At 24.2% G+C, this 23,710-nt stretch overlaps 1 protein-coding gene across 1 annotated transcript; it reads left to right on the top strand.

Annotated features, from left to right (window-relative positions):
- The first annotated feature begins 4,697 nt into the window (after positions 1-4,697).
- Positions 4,698-21,255, top strand: LOC145828962 (uncharacterized). Its single transcript, XM_082936706.1, has 13 exons — positions 4,698-4,779; positions 6,454-6,509; positions 7,203-7,264; positions 8,388-8,577; positions 9,242-9,382; positions 10,095-10,180; positions 10,914-10,964; positions 12,340-12,518; positions 18,028-18,245; positions 19,109-19,174; positions 19,534-19,603; positions 20,495-20,757; positions 21,024-21,255. Exons 1-13 carry the CDS (start codon positions 4,723-4,725, stop codon positions 21,253-21,255), a joined length of 1,671 nt encoding a protein of 556 aa, XP_082792832.1. The 5' UTR covers positions 4,698-4,722.
- The last annotated feature ends 2,455 nt before the right edge of the window (positions 21,256-23,710 follow it).

Here is a 23,710-nt window from a genome sequence, read left to right on the forward strand (position 1 = left end):
CATAAACTTTCCTTTTAAATAATTTTATTAAAAACAACTTTATATTTTGTTGTTTAAGTAAAAATTATAAAGTTATATCTAAAAAAAAATAAATGTTGTGTATAAATCAAATATTTTAGTAATTTTACAAATACTTTAAAAAAAAATCATAAAATTTTGGAAAACTTACTAAAAATTTGTAGTTTCATGTTAAATTATTTGTTATAATTAGTTAGCTTAGCTTGTGTCTTACATGCTTAAGTGGACTAGGCTAATTATTTCATAAACTTTACAGTTTTAGTTATATTAAGTCTGCTTAGATAGATAAAATGATAATTAGAATTCTTTTCTTAGTAAATTTTAAGTCGTTAATGAAATTTGAAGGTTTTTGCTTTATTTACTACAAATTTTATTAAATTTGCTTGATGAATAAAAAATATACTTCTTTATATTTTATGGTTAAAAGTAATTGATAAAAAAAAAAATATTAGGTAAATCGTAAGTTTTTTTGTTTTTATCGAAATTCAAATTTGTTTACGTCAAGTTCTATTTGATAAAAAAAGTTAAGTTTAAGTCATAATGTTTGCCTTAAACAATCATTGTTGAATTCAAGTTAATTTTACATTTGCTCTTTTACTTTTATACTCAGTATAAGATCCTTAATACTTATACTTCTCCTTAATAACTGATTATCCGATTATTATTTCAATTTTATTATTTATATTAATTATAAGTAAAACTTATTCAAAAAAAGTTATAAAGATTTCATAACATTTATGTAGTTATTGTCATAACATATTATGAATTTAATATAAAAGAAATTTACAAACCGAAGGTTAGAATACGCCCCGTATTTTTCCTACGTTATTTATTTGTTTTTTTCTTTTTAATCCTAAATACTTACTTCTTGACGATAAGTGGCTTTCTAATTTGTTCGGATGGAAGTATTTTGGAATAAGGTAGTTAAATATTTGATGAACAATAATTTAACATTTTGTTTCTGATAATGTAGTTATAATTTACTAGTTCTACATTTGAAGTTTAACTAGTTTTGTCCCTGACATGATATTTATTTTTTTTCTACAATATATATTAGGGGATCTACAAATAGACTCTTATGCTGCTTGGCGCCTTAAGTTAGTTTTTATCTTAAGTTAAAAAAAATATTTTATAACTTAATAATAGAAATTTGTAAAGTTTTAAAATCTTTTAACTCTATTTTTCTTAAATTTTGTCTATTAGATTTATTGAAATATGATTAAAAAAAGAAATTATGCTTATTTTGAATAATTACAGCATATTTAAAAAAAAAGTTTTAAATTGAATCACAAAAAACAAGTTTTGTACTTAAAACGGTTAAGTCATAATAAAATGTCATCGATATACTCCTAATGATGGCATTGATCTCTGAGTTGAAAGTTGCAAAATCATAATCTAAAGTCATAATATCAAAAAAAAGCATCTACAGTTTAATTATGATATTGGATTTTACAATTATTCTACAATTTTACAATTTTTTAACAATTACAATTATTATGATGAAGAGTTATTTTTGAGTTTTCTTTAGAACTATTCAGAAAGAAGAAAGAAAAATGTGAACACTCACAACTATGGTCAGTGGATTGGTGTGGAGAAAGACCTTTAGGTCATTGAGCCTCACACCATATATGTGTTAATAACTTTGATAAGTTTTATTAAAAACTTTGATAAAATCTAACTTTAAGTTCAAAGTATTTTTTTGGTAATTTCCTAGGATGATTTCGCACCAATATCAAAGCAAAAATGTTTTATACTTTCTAATTTTACATTCTGATAAGACAAGTATGAAATAGAATTAATAGTTTTTATCAGTTGTTTTTTTTTTATTATCACTGTTACCCTTAACCCTTACTCCTGATTGGTAGCCTTTTTTTTTATTAATTTATTTTTTAATTTTCTTTTTTATAATTTTTTTTATTAGTTTATTATTTTACTACCACTGCTACCCCTAACCCTTATTCTCGATCAGTAGTTTGTTTTGATTTTTAATTAATTTACCTTTCAGTTTTATATTTCAAAATAATTACTATTAGTTAAATTTATTGTTACTATCACTGTTACCCCTTACCCTCGATCGGTAGCTTTTTTTAAACAAAAATTCATTTTATTTACCTTAAGGTCTCAATGATTAAGGTATAGTTTAGATTTAGAGCTTTTCAACTCTATACTTGTCTGATCAGAACGTAAAATTAGAAAGTGTAAAACATTTTTGCATTGATATTGGTGCGAAATCATCCTAGGAAATTACCATTTTTTTCACTTAAACTAAATAGATAAATTCTTCAAGAAAAAAACACTAAGTACCCCCTCTTTTTTATACCCGTTACTGCTAATATTAATATTAATTATGAATATCATAGTATACCATAAGCACCACACCGTCTCCTCCCCAAGATTTCGATTTTTATGATCATGTACGTTCACATTTTTCTTATTGCCTCTCTACAAGAGCAAACCTTAAAAATGCAATAAAAATGTCATTAGTAAAACAAAAAGGGAGAAGTGGGGAAATTACTATAATTACCATATTTTCCTTTTATATAAGTAAAAACACAAGATTAATATAAAATTCTTAAATCCGTCCAGGACACAGTCTATTTTTTACTTGTGATTTTTTTCCCCTGCATCAGTAATTATAAACAAAAAAAATATGGTTTAAAACCTACAAGTTTTTTGCATACTTTAGTTCATAGCGTTTTTAAACAACAGTCCGTCCTCTTGTTAAAAAGTTGTCAATAAAAACAAACATGAGTATAAGCATTAACTGTAAAGCATAACCTATTCTAATAAGATCTACAAATATATGTGCTAAGTACAAAACAGCAAAAACATTCAGTATTTTCTTATAATTTTTTAATATGTAAATTACTCAGTTACAACACCTTATCCTCATGCCAATAAATACTAGATACATGTAGAGAAATAAAAACAAATAAATCACACCTATAAGTATACAACTAAATGTTAAAAAAAAAAATAATAAAAAAAACTTACAACTACTTGAACACTTGTACTAATGCCCCTCTGGCTAGTTTTTGGTCACTAAAGCTCAAAAATTTTGCTCAAAGCTCAAAACTGACTACTTGTGCAAAATTGATGCAGTGCAAAAGTGTCTTTGTGCAAAAGTGATCTTTTAAGCAAAAGTGTCCCTTTGTGCATATTTGAGGCCCACCCTACTCAGAAAGACTCATGCTAGTTTTGATATCTTTTCAAAATCTTAGGCTAGTACCTTAAATTAAAACTCTTTCTAAAAAGTTTTGTTTTTATTTACATGTCTTGATTTATTCTTATATTTTCAGATATTTAAGCTTCATAAACTGTATTATTTTCAAATTAAGTTAATTTCTTTTATCTTTTCAATGTTTGCTTAAAGTCAGGCTGCCTTTTTTGCCTCAAAGATTGGCAGCCCTGTAATTATAATAGATAATGTTTTTTTTTATTTTTATAAAAGACTTCCTTTATTTACAAATAAGATTCTTTGTTAAAAAATATATTTTGGTTACAAGTTTTTTAAACATTTTGATAAATCAAATATGACTAAAATGATATAATGTTGATAGTATTTAATAATTTTTTGTAAAAATTTAAAGTTTCTAACTGAAAAGCCAAATGTATTTTTAAATTTTAAACCTTTTTAAAATTTTTAGGGTTTTAAAAAATTGACCGTGGAACTTTTATGGTTTGTATTGAAAACTTTTCACAAACTGACTGTAATGTAATCCATTTTTGTTTGTTTGTATTCTTCTCTATTGTCAATGTTAATTTTTGAAAAGAATGTTTTCTCTTCCTACAGCTGATGCATTATATAATAATGCAGGAAGGTAACTGGAAATACATAAAAAAAACAGGCATAAACATTTCTTAAAGCCCGAAATTAAATACTATTTGAAAATAACCTACAATTTTAAACAGCCTTTTAAATATACAATAAAAAATAATAATAAAATTAACTATAGTTTTAAACAAAAAACCAAATATATTTAGATGTTTAGATGTTTTATCACAAAACAGATAAAAACAGCATCACAGTTTTTATTAGTTTAAAAGTTTAAGTACTTTTTACACTTGCTTTAAATTTTATTTTTACTAAAAAAGGATAAGACAAACTTTGTGTAAATAACCTAAAAGAGTTATCATAATAATCAGTGACCACCTTTTGAATACCAATCAACTGTGTTTGCTTTTTATGATTTTATACATTTAATATCAAGTAAGGTTGTAACCAATTTACTCACAACATACTTTTCTAAATTTTATTGTTTTTATATCTTCTTCTAATTTTTACCATAGGAGGTCCCACATTTTATTGTTTTATTATATTTAAACTAGTTTAAAAGAATAAATTAGTTTTTTTAATACAAAAAAACAGATTTCAAAGAAAGAACTTTCTCAAAGCAATTTTGTTGGAAAGAATTTGGCACCTTGTAAAAAACTGCAGTTTAAGACTTCTAAGAGTTCTTAAAAACCTACTTACTCTCTGTAGGCTTAATTACTAAATAAATTATAATTAAAACAGTACAAACATAAAAGTAAGTTTAATAAAACACTTTGAAGCAAACATCTTATCAAAAGCTTGCTTTTTATTTAAAATATTTACCTTACAGTTACTAATAAGTGTTATAGTACCCTGAGTAAATGTTTGAAATTAAAATAGTTATAGATTTTAAACTTTCATAACCAGAACTCATAAATTAACTAAGTTTTATGATGGATGAAATAAAAGAAAATATCATCAGACAAGTTGAAGATGATGAGAAAATTGTAAGTTTATAACAGCAACTTTAAAATGATAAATGTATAAATGAGAAAAATATCGTAATATTTGAATGGCAGCTAACTTTAGTACAAATTATTATATAATCTTAGCATTGAGTATTATGAAATATAAAAAATTGAATTTATTTTAATTGTTAAAAATACTATAATCAAAAATTGTTTGTCATTATAGTTTTGAAGCTGTTTTTATTTAAAATTGGAATATGTAATTGTCAAAATTCATTTTTTGTTCCAAAACAAATAGTCATTGTTATTTTCATTACTTTATAAGTTTTTAGTTGTACAATGGTTTAGTGTAATATTTTAGAACAATAACTATTGTGTACTGTAAGTTACTTTTTTATAATTATGGCATATAGTTTTTCTTTTTTACAAATAAAGTACATAATTTTGGTTTTAATTTCAATTTCCATTAAAGAATGTAGCTTTTATACCATCATAAACTATAATTTGTATGACAGGCTTTATTAATTATAATTTATTTAAACTGCTCATGTTTTGGATTGAGATCATTTAAGCAGAAAATATTTTTTATTTGATTTGATTTGATAACTTATCTTTTTATAATTAAATAAAAAAATAAAATCTTATATTTTTTATAAATATAAAATGATACTTTGATTTAATTGTATTATGATTAACATTATAAAAGCTTAAAAAGTTACAAAGGATCTAAAATAGCTCCATGATAAATGAGATATCTTGAAATTAGTAATATTGTCAGGTGATATATGCTTAATTTAACACTTTAAGGGCAAAGGGAGGTACCACCTTGATTTTTACAAGTTGATCTTATTTTATAGAGTTTTTACTAAGCTATCAGACATTTTTAACCGCTTGAAAAGATTCTAGGACTTGAAAAAAGACCATCTCACTAAAAATCTATCTCATTCATTTTTAAAGCAATTTTCTTTAAATTTTTACAGAAAGTGTATTATTAAATTTTAAAAAGATTGAATGCAGATTTTTTTTTGAAAATAAAACTAAAATAAAAACCACCTATTTTTTTTGTTTGATTTATCTAAAATTTTTATTTTTTAAAATAATAAACATTTTTAAAATTCCAACATTCAAAGTATTATTAACTATAAAATTAACGTTTCCTGAAAGTTTGAGTTCTCTAGCCAAAAAAATGAAGGAGAATATAGATTTTTAGTGATTTTTTAAGTTTCTGAGAAAAATGACCCAGAAAAATATACAGTTAATACGTTTGTTTTGGAAACTTTTTATAAAAATCACAATATCTTAAAAGTTAAATAAGATTTTTTAATTCAATTAAAACTGGCTTGTAGTTTGTACTTTATGCTTTAATAAAAGATCCAATTTATTTTTAGTCAAAAAAATGTCAACTCCCCTATGCCCTTAATTTATTTTTTACTCAAACAGTGGCTGACTGGCAAATAAATTATTATCACTGAAAAATATTTTACATACATTTCCATGTTTATTTCAAAGTCTAACTAAAATAAACATTATTTTTTTTTGTAATCCACTGTAGTGCATTTAAAGAGTTTTCAATACTTTATTTTTATTACTTATTTAAACTCTTTTTGCCATCATGTTATAAAGATTAACGATGTGTATAATTATGTTTACATTTGTGTAGTTTTTTAATTCACTTTACTGAAGTTACACATTTTCATGTAATACTTTTTACAGCTCACTTACAAAGGACTAAGTTTGGCAATGGCCATAGCAATTCCAGATGCAAGGAAGTAAGCATATTTAATTCACTACAAAATTAAAAACTATTAGTAGTATTTTTAACTTCTGACTAACTTAAAAGTTTCACCATGCTTTATTACAAATAGCTGGGTTATTATTTTAGGGCACTATATAGGGAACTTAATATTTTTTTATCAGTACATAGTTCTTACAAATATACTCAAATAAATAGGGTTCAGAGTAATTTGTTGTTGTTGGAATACTATCTTGTTTCAGAATATTTATTTTTTCTATAAAATATTAAATGAAGCAGTGTTTATTACATAGCTTTTATTAGTTTTTGTTTTTTTCAATTTCTTTAAGAAAATTTACTTGAACTTTTACATGAACTTTTAGATTTTTTAGATTTTGTGAATATGTAATTGAAATTTTCCCTGTCAAACCGTTAAATTTAAAAGATGTATTTTTTAATTTTGTCTACTTCTTATATTATAAAAAACTAAACATCTGAGAAAAGTAACTATATAAAATATGTTAACTGATGTTTAAACTATTTCTTAGTTCTTTTACTATGAAAGTTACTTGCTTTCAATATTTTAAGTTTTTTTAAAATATACCTGTTTTAATCTTTTCTCTAGTATTTTTATAAAAAATATACTGGATAAATAAAAAAAGTTGACATTATAGAAATAAAAATTCTATCAACTTTTAACGTATTTTGCAATTATTCAATATTATAACAGGTTTTTGCTTGAGTATTATGAAGAAAACAAAGGAAAATTGGATGCTTCATTTGTGCTCACAGGTTAATTTATTATGTTTATCTTTATAGGTAAAAACTAATCAGTTTGATATAAGTTACAAAATAAGTTGAAGATTATCAAGGTTTTATTTTCAAATTGTATTATAAAAAGTTTAATTCAAAAAAAATTACTTATGACTTCATTGACTCAACTTTTTAAAATAAATTCTTGAATGACAGTTAACTAAACTATTTCTACCCAAATATAAATAAAACTACTTACAATACTTAGAATAAATATAGTATCAAAAAATTTAATTTTTTTTATATGGTTTATGGCTATTCAATGGCTTTGAGTATAAGCTAAGTTTGTGTAAAAGAAACAATTTTAATTAAATTCTGAAACACTTGCTTTGGGATTACAGTTCACTGGTTCTCCTACAATTTGTAATTTAAAGTACAACTTCTAACCTTGCGGGTTTTTGCCAAATGACAAACAACTGTGGAACTATCATACATTTTAAGATAAGTTAGTGTAAATCTTAGAAAGGTTTTTAAAAAGAGTATGCTTAATTTTTTTTTTAATTTGGATATGGTTAGTTTTTAAACTGTTACTTGAAAAGGCAGCTAAATCTACAATGGAAGTTGTTTAACACTGTTGGAAAACCTTGCCTGACCAAGCATCATTGTAGTAGAAAGTAATCATTTGCAAAAATGGTAACTAAATTTGATGAACTCCATAGCAAAACAATGAAAGGTATTGAAATTAAACTGTGTTTTAATATTTTTAATAAATTTAACTAAATCGGCAATCATAACTTTTTAGTTCTTTCAAATAGACCAAATACTTTATATCAGCGTTTTACCTAAGTGGGCCATGGTAGACACTCAGGGCACCATGAGCAGCAAAGGGGCCAGAGGGGGGTCATGAGGTCATAATTTGAAACTTACAATAGATATTCTGGAGTTGCTGATGAAGATCAAAAAAAGGCCTTAGGTGTTTTTTACGGTAGCTTTTGATTAATCTTTGTACAAGGGGGCATTAGATTTTTCAACTTCTTTAAAGGGGCCTATTGAAAAAAGTTTGGGAAACCCTGTTTTATATGCAAAACAAACATTGAAACAAAATTGTTTTATTTGATAAAAAAAAAGAAGATTTAAATTAATATTAAACAATACTCCACAGGTAAAACAGCGAAAGGTATTGAGATGAAACTAGTATCAAGTAGCAAATTGGACGAGGAAAAATCGAAATTCAGTGATTTATTTTCAACCTTGATATACAGCGTGCAACTCAAGAACATGCTGAGTGAAAAATATCAACTTTTTAATGTTGATGTTGATGCTGTTGAAACGGCTAGGAGAACACAGCACAGGTTATTATATGTTAGAAAAATATACGTGTATTTAATTTAATTAAGTTTAAGTTTTGTACAGTTCAATAAACAGTGTTTTGACAAATTGCCAGAAGATCACAACATAGGAATTTTCTTTGTTGAATAATTTTTTAAATAAAATATAAATGTTGACGCTGTTGAAACTGAAAGGTGAACGCAGCATAGGTTGTTAGATTGTGAAAATTACTTTGTTTGTAAAAAGTAAATGTAACTATACAACATGTTTCAAAATATGGTATAATTATTTCATTGATATTGCTAGATTTTGTGGAAAACAAAGTTTAATATTTTAAACAATTAATGCCAGATACTATAAAAAAAAGTTCATGTATTTTGCCATAATTGTATAACTATTTTTAGCAGGCTTTTTACAAATTGTTTTCGGAAATATTGTACAAATATATATTTTTTAACAGATAATAAACAAATGTTATTATTTTTCACATACACTATACACATTTTAATCAGTTTCCATAAATGTTGCCAGATATTGTGTGAACATTTTACAATTTTTTTTTATTAATACCTTTAACTTTTCAAAATATTCTCATATACTTAATGTTTTCATAGACATTGCCACATATTATATTTAATCATTTATTGTTTTCATATACTGCATTATACAAATATTTAATTTTCACAGATATTGTCAGATAGTATACAAGGGAGGCGTTCAAATGTCGGAAGATGAAATGCTGAAGTTCAGAACTAGAATGAGAGAGAATGCCGGGATCAAAACTGATGGAAGTAATCCGAGTCCCATCAATTCGTTGTTCGCTAAAAAGTTTGTTTTGTTTAAAAAGTGAAACAGTTTGATTAATTGTGAACAGCCAGTATTAAACAAAGTTTGTTGTTATATTTATTTAATTGAAATTTGTTACGTTTTGAATTAAAAATGACGGTCTAATAATTGGAATGCAATCTTTAGAAACATAAATAAAAGTAAAAGTTAAAAAGTTGATTAAAAACTTTTTGTGGGTTCACAAGATTTTTAAATCTAGTGATTTAGTTTCCAACATTTTAAACTGCTACTATTGTTAATTCTAAATTATTGTGAATTACATCTTTTAGTAATTTGTTTCAAAATTTTCTAGATACCATTACAACCTTATTGGTCCTTGTGATGGTTTTACTTTCTTTAATCTAATTTTTTTTTTGAGATATCACCCATTGAAAATTCTCCGTTTAAAAGTTGAACAACTTTAGTTTTTGAAATTTTAATTTTTATAGATCTTATTTTCTTGTACATATTTTTTTGTGTTTTTGAAAAAATGTTGCTCACATAAAAACTTATTTAAATATAAAGACTGTTTCAGTCTAACTTGTAAACATCATAAATTGTTAGGCTTTCTTATCTTTTCTAGATACTGTAAATCAAATTCTAGAGAAAAGTTTATTTTTTCAATTAAATTTTCCAACATAGTATACAAACTACCCAACTATTTCTACCAATAAGTTATATTTCGCAAACATTTTAAAATTTGTAAAATTTTCAGACCGAAAAAAGAACCAAAGCCGTTTTTTGGAAAGAACGCAAATGGCACCCTCAAAACCAACGGAAGCTCACAAAAAAGCAGTGATGGTATGTTATTATTATTTTGTTAATTAGACTTAAAATAATGTCTTTTGATTGTGTTTTAAATAATATATATGTATTAGTTATAAATATATATATGTATATAATAAGGTTGTTATTTAAACTTAAACACCTTCTACTGAGCCACACTTGAAGGGCTTTTAAATAATTTATTAGAAAAATAAGATTTCAAAAATACTGGTACATGTGTTTCATAAGACTAGACGCTTTAATATTCAGCCAGCTAAATTTAAAATCAAATAACTATTATTTTAAACTGTAGCACATGAAAATTTTTAGTACTCTTTAAAACCACATATTTTATTTAAGTCAATTTAATCATATTATTTAATTTCAAACAGCTATACTTATTAAATCGGTTGAAAAAATCTGAGCTTTTATTAAAAAAAATATAATTTTTAGATTTTTGTAGCGTTTATTTCGTATACTTTAAATAAAAGTTTAATTATTTTTAAATTAATTATTTTATTATTTTGTTTAACTTATTTAATTTAATTCATTTTTAATTATTATAGGATGAAATGTTAATTCAATTATAACAGACAAAATTTAATCATTTCAATCAAATATTTATATTTAATTTCATATTTATACTTAAATAGTATAAATATTTAAAAAAGCTCTTTACATCCCCGTAAATTGAGCATTTTATTTTAGTTAAGGCAAATAACTATATATTTATACTTAAAGTTTAATTATTTATCAAAATTATTTTCAGGTTCGCAATCAAGCACTCCAAAAACCAGCAAGCTCAGCTTCAGCACAACTGGTAATTTTTTTTTAAATTATTTAAAGATTTTTATTTTTTGTTTTTGTTTTATTCAAGTGTTAAAACTATATTCTAGTTAAGTTTTATTAACATTGTACAGTGTTAATGTTTTCTAGTTAAAATTACCTCTTGTTTTGTTAAAATGAATTTTAGTTAGAAATCTAAATTTTACCAAAAAAATTATTTTTTTGTGAAAAATTATTAAAACCTTTTATTGCAAAAACAATATAAAAAACTGAGTTTTATATCATACTTAATGAGTGTTGATGTTGATTTTATTTGAAATAACCACTTAACTTTTTATGATTTATTTTTTATAACTAATCAGGTTTTCAATATTTTACTTTCCTGTGTTTCCTATAAAAGTTGTTTCCATAGTAACCGGTTCCATAATAATTGTATATTTAATGAAAACAAATAGTTGATGTTATTCACACGAACAGTTTTCTTTCCTTAAAATTATATGAAAAACTTTAAAGTGACTTTGCTTTAAAAATATTAATTTAAATTAAACGATCAAACCTTTGGATATCAATAAAATTCAATTTTTAAGTTTATAGTATTATTTTACAAATGATAATCAACTAATCAATATCAACTAAAGTTTGAATAATTCAGTTTATTAATAATTAATAATACTTAAAATTATTTGTATATAATAAATAATAAATATATTTTTGTGTTTTTTAATCAGCATATTGCCAGAAAAGTTATAATAAGAGTAAACAAGACATAACTTATTGTTAGATTTTCGTATTTATTTTCATGTCTTGTTTAGTTTATACCAAAATAACTTGTATATTATACTGAAAGCTTACTTGCAATATCCTGTGTTAAATTTCTCAACAAACCCTTTTGACCTTTTTTATTTGACTGTTTTATTGGCAACTAAAACAAAATGTTCTATTTATAATAGACGTAACATAGCGTAATATTTTATGCTTCTAGAAAATATTACGCATTGAAATAGACCCAAAAACGTTCATAATTTCAAAAATCTTGAAGAAATAAAGAAAACCTGGTAGAATTTTTTTCCAAAAAGAGAGGCCTGTGTTGAATTTAGTAACTAAAAAAGTCTTGTATTCCCTTGACCTTAATTTCTACTAAAACCAATTGTTAGAAATTATTTGTGCATTTTTTTTGTTTAAATTTGTTTATTAGAACTATTTGTCATAAATAAAATATTGGAATTATGAATAAATTATTTTAGCATTAAATTTTATACTTTAAAATAGAATAGAATATTCTGTTCTTAATTTAGTCACAAAAAAAACCATGTATTCTTAATGGTTGACCTTAATTTTCACGAATTATTTTAAAATATTTCTGCGAATCTAATGTTAAAAATTATGAATTATGAAACATTCTTCCACAGTCAAAAAGGAGCCGTCTGCGTCCAAACCGAAGGAGGTTTTTAAAAAGAAGAACAAAAAGCAGCTGAAAATCAGTGAAGCGAAGAAAGTCAGTGAAGCGGAAAAACTGACGCAAAATGACATCGATGACGAAATGGACTTCCTCGACGACATGATCTTGTCCAACAAGTCCAATTCTCAAGTTCGTTGATTTTTTTTAGATGTTTAGTTACAATTTTTTCGTAAAAAAATTTTGTCAAACAAGTCTAACTCTAAAGTTTGTTGACTTTTTATTTTTAATATTTTTCGTTTATAACCTTGGTAAGATATTTTTTCCAGCAAGTCCAATTCTCAAGTTTGTTGATTTTTTTGTTGAGTTTCAGCATAATATTTTGGGTTTAATTTCCTAGCTAAAATTATTTTGTAATACAAATCAAACTAGCATGTTGGTTGTACAAAATGTTGATTTTGCGGGTTTTTATTCTGAATAGAATTGTAAAGTTTATTTTGTACCTCTTTTTAGATAAATTTTATTCAACCAGTTTATTGTAGAATATGAGAAAATGTTAATAATTGATAAAATGTTGATTCGTGCAGTGGTGTTGTGACATTATGATTTTATTTTTCTTTGCCAAAACAAGTTTCTCAAACAATTAAAAATCATTACTTAGTCAAAAAAATTATTAATTTTAAATTAGTTGATTAATTTTTATTAAATACTATCAATATTTTTTCATACTAGTTTTCTGTTTATGTTGTAAAAGAAGTACATTTTTTTTTTTATAATTTTTCTTTTTGTTATAAAAAAATATATGAAGCTCTTAGTGACATTAAAAAAAATACAAGTGTTCGATTTAAATTGAATATAAGTACAAAATTAAATAACAATGATTACTCTTTATCATTATACAGCATATACAACAGACATTTGATAATAAGTTTACCTTACAAGTTTGTAAAAAATATTTCAGACAAAGTTTACCTTTTCACATTATAAAATAACTAAAACCATCTTTTTCCACTATTGGTTGTTTTAATAAGATAACTAACAATGTTATTACATACTGTTTTCAAATCGCTCTTACTTACTACGGTGTAAAAAAATACAAAGTTCGATTTTTTTTTGTAAAATTATTAATAACTTTGAGTGACGTCATCAAAAAGCCACAAACTCTCGATTAAAAATTGAAAATAGATATTGTGTAGAAGTCAAAATTAATGTCAACTGATTCGTACTGTCAGTAAATTTTTTTAGCCATAAGTAATGTGGCCATGAAAGCACGATAATGTAAATATTTTACATCGATGTTTATGATAGCATACAAAATTTGCTATTGCTCAATCATGAAGTAATTAAGATTTTGATGTTTAAAACAATAGTTATACAACCTTTAATTATGCTTTCTTAATTTTATTAAAATGTAATATAATGGATTTTTAGTATGGGCTGTATTAAAGACTTTTCCAAAAAGTTATATTTAAATTATTAAAAACTTTTCTATTGTTTTGAGCAAAAGTGGTGTAATAGTTTAAATTATTCATAAGTTTATACTTAACAGTATTATGAAATAAACTTTGAATTTTTACAACATGCATGTTTATGAGCTTTAAAATGAAATTTAAAAATTTCCACTTTCTGATGCTGTATACGTTTTGGAATTGATTAAATAAATGTTACAATTAAATATATCAATTTATCAAGCTTCAACTAAATTTATAAACTTTAATTCAAACGTTTCAGTCCATTTAAAAAAACCAAAACATATGTTTTATAAAGCTAAATGCTTTAATCTTGTATAACTTTTGTATCATTGTTTAGTAACATGATATTTATTTCAAACCGTACTAGCTGAAGATTAAAGCATTTAGCTTTATGAAACATTATTAAGTACATACCTAAATTATTATGTAAGTTACTTTGAACGTTATCAGATTAAATTAAAGCAAAATTGTTAATACAAAATTAGTAAATTAAAAAAAGTTCAATTTTTGTTTGAAATGTTTTTTAAAACAATTTTCTCTAGCTTAATATAAAAAAATATTTTTTAAAATAGGTGTTTACCTGTATAAAGTAAAATAGTATTTTTTAATTTTGATTGCTTTTCAGTGAAAAAAAGAGTCTTTATACACTCTTATACGTTAAGTAGTTTTGCCTTTGGTGCTTTGAAATAAGTAAATTACAAAGTAGATACAGTGATTCATGTTTTATTTTTATTTTAAGTTTGTTTTGCAATTTGAATAAAACTTTTTTGCATCAAGCAACGCGTTTATTAAATGTTTTGCATATATAAGGTAATAATTGTTCAACAAATTTTAAGTAACATTAAAATTTACTATTTCAAAAAATTATTTGCACTCTGCAGAGAGTAGTGACGTCATAAGTATTAAACTAACAAAATTTTAATTAAAGTTTTTATATTAATTAGTGAAGCAATTTATCACAGTGCAAATGAAATTTTTAAAATCATAATTTGTATGCCATCGAAAGATTGGCTAAAACTCTAAACAACGTTGTAAATTTTAACATGTTTCTTTGTTGTTGATTTTTTTGATATTTTATAAAGGTTCTGAGTTAATATAATTTGTTTTTGTTTTTTATATACCAAATCAGGATTAAGTTTTCTTTAAAGATATTGATGATTTTATTTAACCTAAGGATATAATATTCTTTATATTTTTGCTGTGTTGTGGAGTGTTTCTATCAATCTATTCCTAACGTAAAAGTTTTCATTTTGATAAAAAACTTATTGAGGATTACCAAATAACCTGGAATCCTGGTAAAACCTGGAGTTAGACAATTTAGGCTAAAAAACCTGGAATTTTAAACTATTTTTACATGTCAAGTATAAAATTTCGATTGGACACAAAAAATCTATAATATCGATAACATTTTTTGTCGCCATCAACAATTTTTTTATTAAGAATACATCTAAAGTAGCTTAACAGTATATTTTTAATGTTTTTTAACTTTTTAACACATTTTTTTACCTTAAACTTAACTTTAAAATAAAGATAGACCAAAAAATATGTAATTTTAATAACCTGGAGAAAATTTGCCAAAAACATTTGGCAATTCTGCATATTGTATAATATTAATTTGTGTATTCTTTATTTGACATTGTAATATATGTATTTAAAGAAAAATTTGAATAATAAGATGTTTTTTGACTTATAAAAAGTCTTGTAATGCATAACAACCAATTAAAACCTACTCTAAACTCTCTGTTAAATTTTTTATATGTATGTTTTTTGATAACTATCAATTATTCATATTGATTGAACAAAGTTTAAAGTTGTTGAAAAATAAAAAAATTGTTAACTTTATTGCAGTATTAATATATAATATTGTTTTTACTTACATTAATAAATTGTTATTGTTTATAAACCTCAGTGAAACCAAGTTTATCATAAATTACTTTATTTTATGTACAACAGTTTATTTGTATAAATAAACTTATTCACGAAACTATGTACGTTTTTTATTTAAAGTTCAACACTAGTTTTGTAATTTTTATTTGTTTTGTTACTTAATAATAGAACTTAAGTAATTATGTTGAATTCGTTAAATCAATTTCTTCTAAGGTTTTTCAATGCCTAACAACAAACTTTAATTAATTTTTATTCTTATAGAATAATATAAAACTTGAATGTAAATGATTTCGTTTTCACTAGCATTAACGCGTATTTACCAAGTAAAGTTGCATCAATTGAACATTGAAATCTATAAATGCACACATGATCGCTTTAATGAATTTTCTTCCCGTAGTAATGTATATTTAAAGTGCAAATTTTTTTTGAGAAAAGTTATTAATATGTTTAATTTTTAGTGACGTCATGAAACACAAACCTTTGATTAAAAAATTCTATAAGTTAAAGATCCAAAATTTACGATTAAGATACGAACCTTTGAGCTAATTTTAAGACCGTAAACTTTATGGTCATTCAGCATCTACTAACAAGAATATATAAAGCTAGCGCGTTAAGCAAAGCATAAGGAAATATATTTACAGTTATGAGGCATTTTGACACTAAATATTAGCTAATACATTTTGTATTGTGATATAATATGATCTCTTCTAAATAATTTTTGAGTTTTTACAGGGTGGCCACAAAACTTGGAATCCTGCCAAAACCTAACATTTGAAATTTTTTGCTAAAAAACCTGGAGTTTGAAAAAAAAAACTAGAATTTTTAACAATTATCATTAAAACTACTGGAATGTAAAGCATTTTTTACATCTAAGGTAATGAAATTTTGATTTGACACAAAAAATTTATCATATAGATAAAAAAAAATTGTAGTTATCAATATTTTTTTCTTAAAAAACACATATTAAGTAGCTTTAGAGTATCTTTTGAATGTTGTCATACTTTTTAACACAGTTATTTATCTTTAACTTAATTTTATATCAAAACCAGACCCAAAAAAATGTACTTTTAAAAACCTTAATGAATTATTAAACTTCTGGAGAAAATTTTTAAAATACCAGTGGCAACCCTGAAAATGTATTTTTATTGGTAATGTATGATTAGCTTTTGTTGTAAAAAAATTAAAGTGTTTTATAAAATAAAACACAAAATATATTCTTGTAATTTCAAAGTATATTATATATTTTTTGAAATTTTTTATCATATTTAAGCTTGACAAAACAATTAAAACAAATTAAATTATTATCTGCTTAAATATGGTAAGCAGGTTTGATTTAAAGTTAATTAAACTGCTTGCCGTTATTTATTCACTAACTACTGTATATGTTTCGATAAAATTCTGTTGATTTTAATATTTTCTATTAATAGATCAATTAATTTTTGAATTTTTTTAAATTGTTTAATAGCTAATACTGAACTGAAAGTTAATGTTTTAGTAAGCGTACTTGTAATTAAGTTTTACTTTAAAATAAGTAACATTAACTCTATAGTTTTATAAATGAAGTGAAAAATCATTTAAAAAATTAACATCAATATAAATATCGTTGAATTTATTTGCAATGAAGTATTACTGACTAACTTATTTGATAAGTACTAAATTATTTAAAAGAACTGTGGCCCAATTAAAATTAAAAGTATTTGTTTGTAAAAGTAATAAATTTGTAATAAAAGTGGTTGGTATTAGCTTATAAGTCATTTATTAAACTTTTACTGGAATTATTTTCGAATAAGACATTTATTTCGGCTATAACTGTGAACCTAAATAATATCGATTATTAATTGACTTAAACATTGCTTTATATAAAAAAATTGCTGATCAATAAACTTGTAATTCTTCTCCTTTAAGCGGAGAACTTTGATTGTTACTATAAAAACAATTTAAAGATATATATCTATTTACTTCCATATGTTGACATAAGTAGATGTTTACCAGGCTTAATAAAACTTAAAACAGGGTTGCCAATAAACCTGAAATCCTGAAAAACCTGGAATTTGACAATTTAGGCTGAAAGAATCTAGAATTTTGAACAATAGTCACTATAAAACTTGGAAGAACCAGGAACTTTAAACAATTTTTACATGTTAAAATAAAAATAAAAGACCCAAAAACAAGTACTTTCAAAAACCTGGTAGAATTTTCTCCAAAAACCAGTGGCAAATCTGTAACTTAAGATATTGATAAATAAATATTACTTTTATTATACAGATATTTATAAGCAAACTATATGATTTTAAATATTCTATAAAAATATATCAAGTTTATTGAAACCTTAAAATTTTCAGAAGAGCACCAAAGAATCAAAATCAGCGAATAAGGGAGAAAACGACAAAAAATCTGAAGAAAAATCCCCCAACTCAAAAGAAAACAGCAAGAAAACCCCGGAAGCGAAAGAATCCCCTCCTAATAAGAAAATAAAAATTGAGGAGAAAACGCCCGCTGGTGGAAAGAAAAATAAAAAAGTTGAAAACAAGAAATGCAAATTTCCAGCCAGTGATTCTGAGTTAGTTTTTTTTTTACAAATTCCAGTAAAAATTCTTTAACTAAAAAGTTAATTTATGAATTTCCTAGTTCCCACCCCTGATTTCAAGTTTTTGTTTGAATAAAATATTTGTTTCCAATTAAAAAAAGTCTATAAATTTTATCTTTTACATGTTTTTTGTTAATTGTGAATTTACTTATCTTTATACTAGCCTAATTGTTCAACTAAAAAACAAAAAAAAAAGCTTTTGTACATTAAGAAATACACTGCCATTTATTATTAGAAAATTAGTATTTTTAAATTTTGTTGCTTTTTAATTAAAACATCTGATATTACAAAAAAATTGTTTTGTGTAGTTACAAGTAGCTATCCATTTAGAAAATTAAAAGAAGTTTTAAGTTTTGGTTAAAAACTTAATGTTTTATTAGTATCAATTTTTAAGCGCATAAAATAGATTTTAGACTTAGATTTTAGATTATTTCCAAAGAGGTGTCTTTTTATTTTGATTATAAACTAACTTTCTTTGTAAAGTTTTATTAGACTCATTTAAATTTAATTGTTATATACCAATTATTGGTGAGCGCTAGATAGGTAAAAAGCTTATTTAATAAATTATTAATAAAATCTAATTTTTAACCTATACATAATATATAAGTGTTTATATGTAATGTAAAAAATTGTATTACTACATATAAAATAGAGTAAAAATTACTTAACATTAGTTTTAAAATTGACACTGTATGCACCAAGTTGTCAAAAATTTTGTATCAATTATAATAACAAATATACGTAGTATAAGCTGTACATGATACATAGTCATTTTAATATTTACATTATACTTCGCAAAAAGTTTATATCTAATTTAAACAAATAAATAACAACAGAGAAGCAATGGAAACAGAAGAAAATGAAATTAGCAAAAAATATGACGTAACTTGCGTTATTCCTGCGTATGTTTGTTTTATTGAATAAAAATAAACTTGTTTTAATTCATTTTTTATTTGTTTTACAAGTAGTTTTCAAACAAATTTCAATTTGGGTTTGAATGTAATCAGATAGTTTTTGTAAAACAGGGTCTTAAAGTTTTATTATTTTGAACAAATTTTTCTCACTTTTAGTAATGTTTAAGTTAAGAACTTATCTAATCAAAGTATTTATGTGATAATTACAGACTATTTATAATGCATAGTTGTCTATTTTATTAAAAGATTAATTATAAAATGTTTTTGTTGTTTATTGTCAAGTTGAACTATTTTTATTATTTCAAGTTATGAACTTTATAACTATTACAATATTAACTTATTTTCAGCACTCCCGAATCGGAAAAGAAACATGCCATAAAGAAATTGATCAATAAAAAACGTAAAAGAGCAGTCATTGTTAGTTTTTATTTTTTACATTTACGATAGAATTTATAAAACAATGTTAAGAAATTCCATATTAAGTTTTTTTAGTTGTCAACTTTTGTTAAATTTATTCTTTAAATCAACAAAGTGTATATAAATTTCTAGCAAATTGTAATACAGTTGTTCTAACTATCTAAAATTTACAATTATATGTTTTAAAATTTATTATGTTTGGTTCATTTTAGTTTGGTTTAATCTAAGAGTTGAGTTGTTTGACTTAAGCATTTGGTTATTCTTTATATCTCAACTCGATTATTACATAAATCTATATTTTTGTACACTTTTAATGTTCTGACTACAATATAACTTTATTTCAGTTTCAATTTAGCTAAACTTAGTAAAATACAGTTTTTTTTAAGTCATACAAAATAGTTCTTTAATAAATAACAGTAGAATGTGATTTGTTTTATTTTTGACTAAAAATGGTCAAAAACACTCTAAGACCTCAAAATTTAGATAATCTGGATAAATAAAAGTTGTAAATACATGGAATCTTCAAAATTTGACATGTTAAGCGTAAAAAACCTAGAATTTTTAAATTTTTTTACATAAAAAGTAGTAACAAAGTTTCAGTTAGATACGAAAAGTATATCGTTGAATAAAAATGTCGATAATTAAAAAACATATTTAGTAGCTTTGAATGTTGATAAACTATTTAAGACTTTTTTTTCTATTTAGTTTTATACTGAAAATTACCAAAAACCTTGTTTTAAAAAAACCTAGAACAGATTCAGAAAACCCGGAAAAATGTTACCAAAAACCTTTGGCAACCCTGTTAAATGTTTCAAAAAATTATAGCGATCCTATACATAGCAATATAAATGAAGTCTTTAGAAAGAAATAGTCAAGAAAATATTTTACCAGGAAAGTTCCTCTTCAAACAACGAAGAGTCCGAATCCGATCAAGACGAGATCGAACTCAGCTCCGAGGTGATCAGGAAAAACAAGAAGACTTTGAAGAAGTTGGGAAAGAAAGTCACCAAGAAGAAGGAAACTTCAGTACAAGGATCTGATGATGACGAGAACCCCTCCACTCCCAAGCCGAAAAGCGAAAAAGCCAAAAAAGTCGAGAAGAAAACCCCCAGCTTCGGGTCGGTGAAGATAGCAGGAGGGAAGACCAGAAAGAGGTTTCAATCTTTACTGTTGTAGATGTGTTAGGACTATATATATATAGTTTTTAGTTTAGTTTGCTTTTTAAGCAGTAGTCAAGCTTATGCAATTAGATAACATTTAAAATATATATTTATAATAACAACAGCTCTAGTTAAAACTCGCATTATTTATTAATTTTCACAAAAGCAACTTCTAATTATTTAATTTATCTTATACATCGAAATCTCCTTTTTTTAATGTTATTATAATTATTATATACTTTAAAACTTATTTTATACAGAATAAGGAAATCGGTGACGTATGTCGACGACGACGGTTGCATGGTGACCGAGAAAAAGTGGGTGGAAGTTTCAGACGAGGGAGATTCCCCTGATGAGAAACCTGAGAATAAAAAAGTCCCTGTTCAGAAACCTGTCCAGGCAAAAAAGCCCGCCAAAGCTCAAGTGCCGGCTAAGAAGCAGGCGAAGAAGCAATCCAGTTTGATGAGCTTCTTCACTAAAAAGTCTGCTTGAATTTAAAACTTTTTAGTTTAAAAATAAGTTCTGAAGTGATTTTTCGTTTGCTGAAAATTTAGTTTAGTAGAAATTAAATTTAAAAAGCAAAGTAGATGTTAGTTTGAATTGACATCAAATTTTTTTGTTAAATATTTGAATATTTTGTTTAAACTTTGTTTGTACAAACACTAAAACTTAAGGAATAAAAAATTAATTTTTGAAGTTTTCAGATTAAAGAAAAAAAAAAATTTTAAACTTGTATGAATTTTAGTTTTTCTCTTAAGTAATTGTGTTAAGCTTTGCTTTTTTTGAACTATTTCAAGATTATGATTTAGTTAAAAACTACTACTCACATTTGTTTAACTTGCGCAGAGCTTTTGTTCAAGTTGTTAAGTTTTATGTATATATAGTGTCTTTAATTTTTTTTAATATTTCACACTCGTTTTACACAAGCACTTACAAGCTGCTTGAATTATTGGTAAAACAAAATAAATTTATTTGAAGCTGAATAAACTGTACAAATTTTCATGTTTTAAGTAGTAGGTTTACCACAACTAAAAACAATGAAAGATAATTTTGAGTATTTATATATTTTGAGCCAAAGTTTCTAATAATAAAGAAAGTGCGAAATGACTTTTCTATATATTACCAGGTTTCAGTTAGGAGAAACAAACCTGGAAACAGAGACACTTTAAAAGAAAAGGCCTGAAATTTAAACAAAATTAAAAATCTTGAAAAACTAGGAATTTAAACTTTTTCACATTTAAAGTAATAAAATTTCGATAAGATAGAAAAAATATATCATAGTTATAAACACTAATTCTATATCATCAGTTTTATTAGTTAATAAGTTTTTTACCAAAAAATTATATAAATTCAGATATTTTTTGTTACTTAAGTTGAATTTTCTAATATAAATGGAAAAAGAAATTGTTTTTCTAGACTTTAAGGAAATTTATAAAAGCTGGAAGTAATTTACAAAAAAAAACTTTTGGCAACTCTGACTTTTTTAATTGACAATACATTAATAGCCGATCGTTTTTTTTTACGATTAGACTGATAGTTATAATGGAAAAACCTGGAATTTGATAATTTAGGAAAAAAATGGAATTTGGGAAATTTTGAAAAAAAAACCTGGAATTTTAACAGTTTTTACATTTTCAGTAGTTAAATTTCAATTTGACTCAAAAAATCTATCATATAAATAAAAATGATTTGTCATCATCAATCTTTTTTTACAAAAAAAAACAAATTTAAAGTACCTTTACAGCAGGGTTGCCACTCGGTCAGGAAATCAGGAAAAATAAAAAAAGAGACAAAAGTCAGGAAAAAAAGGGTGGTTTTTAAAAAAAAGTCATAAAACTTGATAGAGTTAAAACAAAGTCAGATTTTTTCAGTTTAAATTTACAAAATTCCTTGTTTTCCAAAGCCTTCAAATGGTGTAAATTAATTAAAAGTCTTTTAAAGTCAGAAAAAAATTCCAAAATTTTCCTAGAAATTTACAAAAATATTTAATTTTATTTCCAATGCATTCGTCTGGTATAGATTAGTAAAATATCATTTATAAAACTGCAAAAAATTTCTATTAACATTTTGAACAAATACTCTTCTTGAACAAAGAGATTTTGTAAGCTTTTTAGTATTGATGATCTGTTGCAAGGACACTTCCATGGTGAAACTGTGATATATAAACAAAAGTTTACCTTGCATAATTTTAGAATTAAAGTGTTTTTTGTTTAAGTAAATAATTGATTTTCTTTTAACTAAGCAGTTAGTTTAGTATTTTATGTAAAAAGTTAATGTGTATACTTTACCTGTTTATAATTTTTTTAAAGTTATTTAAATTTATAAAATTAAGTTATAAGAGAGGTTTATGCCAAGATTAAGTTTACTTATTATTTGTATGTTTTGTAGAGTAACTTAAGTTTTTGAAGTTAATAAGAGTATATTTATTTGTTACAAGTTTTATACTAAATGATAAGAGGAAATATTTTATAAACAAAAGTAAAAATAAATGAGTGCCAAAATAAAAGAAATGAAGCCCACAAGCCGTGGCTTGATTTAGAGAAAAGATTATCTTCAACAAGTGTAGGGACAGCAGATAAGAGCGATTTAAATAATATGAGGCAAATGATTTTAACTGCCAATAAAATGAAGTGGAATGCAGTTCAGATGAAGGAAACCATGTCTTCATTAGATAAAGAGGTTGAAGTGCTAATAAAAAAAGGAGAAAATAAATTTTAGTACATACATTTAAAAAAACAGTATTTGATGAAGTTCTTTATTTTTTTAAAGTTTTAATTGTAAAAGTTTGTTATTGTTTTAAGGTTTGAGTTATGAAAGTTCCTTATTGATTTAAGGTTTTAATTGTAAAAGTTCCTTATATGTCGTTTCGTTTATTTAGATACATTTATGCTAGGACATTCTGAAAAATTGTGTACTTTATTGTTTCAAGGTTTCAACTGTAAAATTT

The sequence above is a fragment of the Thalia democratica genome, chromosome 2 (genome assembly GCF_965202585.1).
Source record: "Thalia democratica chromosome 2, ktThaDemo2.hap1.1, whole genome shotgun sequence".
Taxonomy (NCBI): domain Eukaryota; kingdom Metazoa; phylum Chordata; class Thaliacea; order Salpida; family Salpidae; genus Thalia; species Thalia democratica.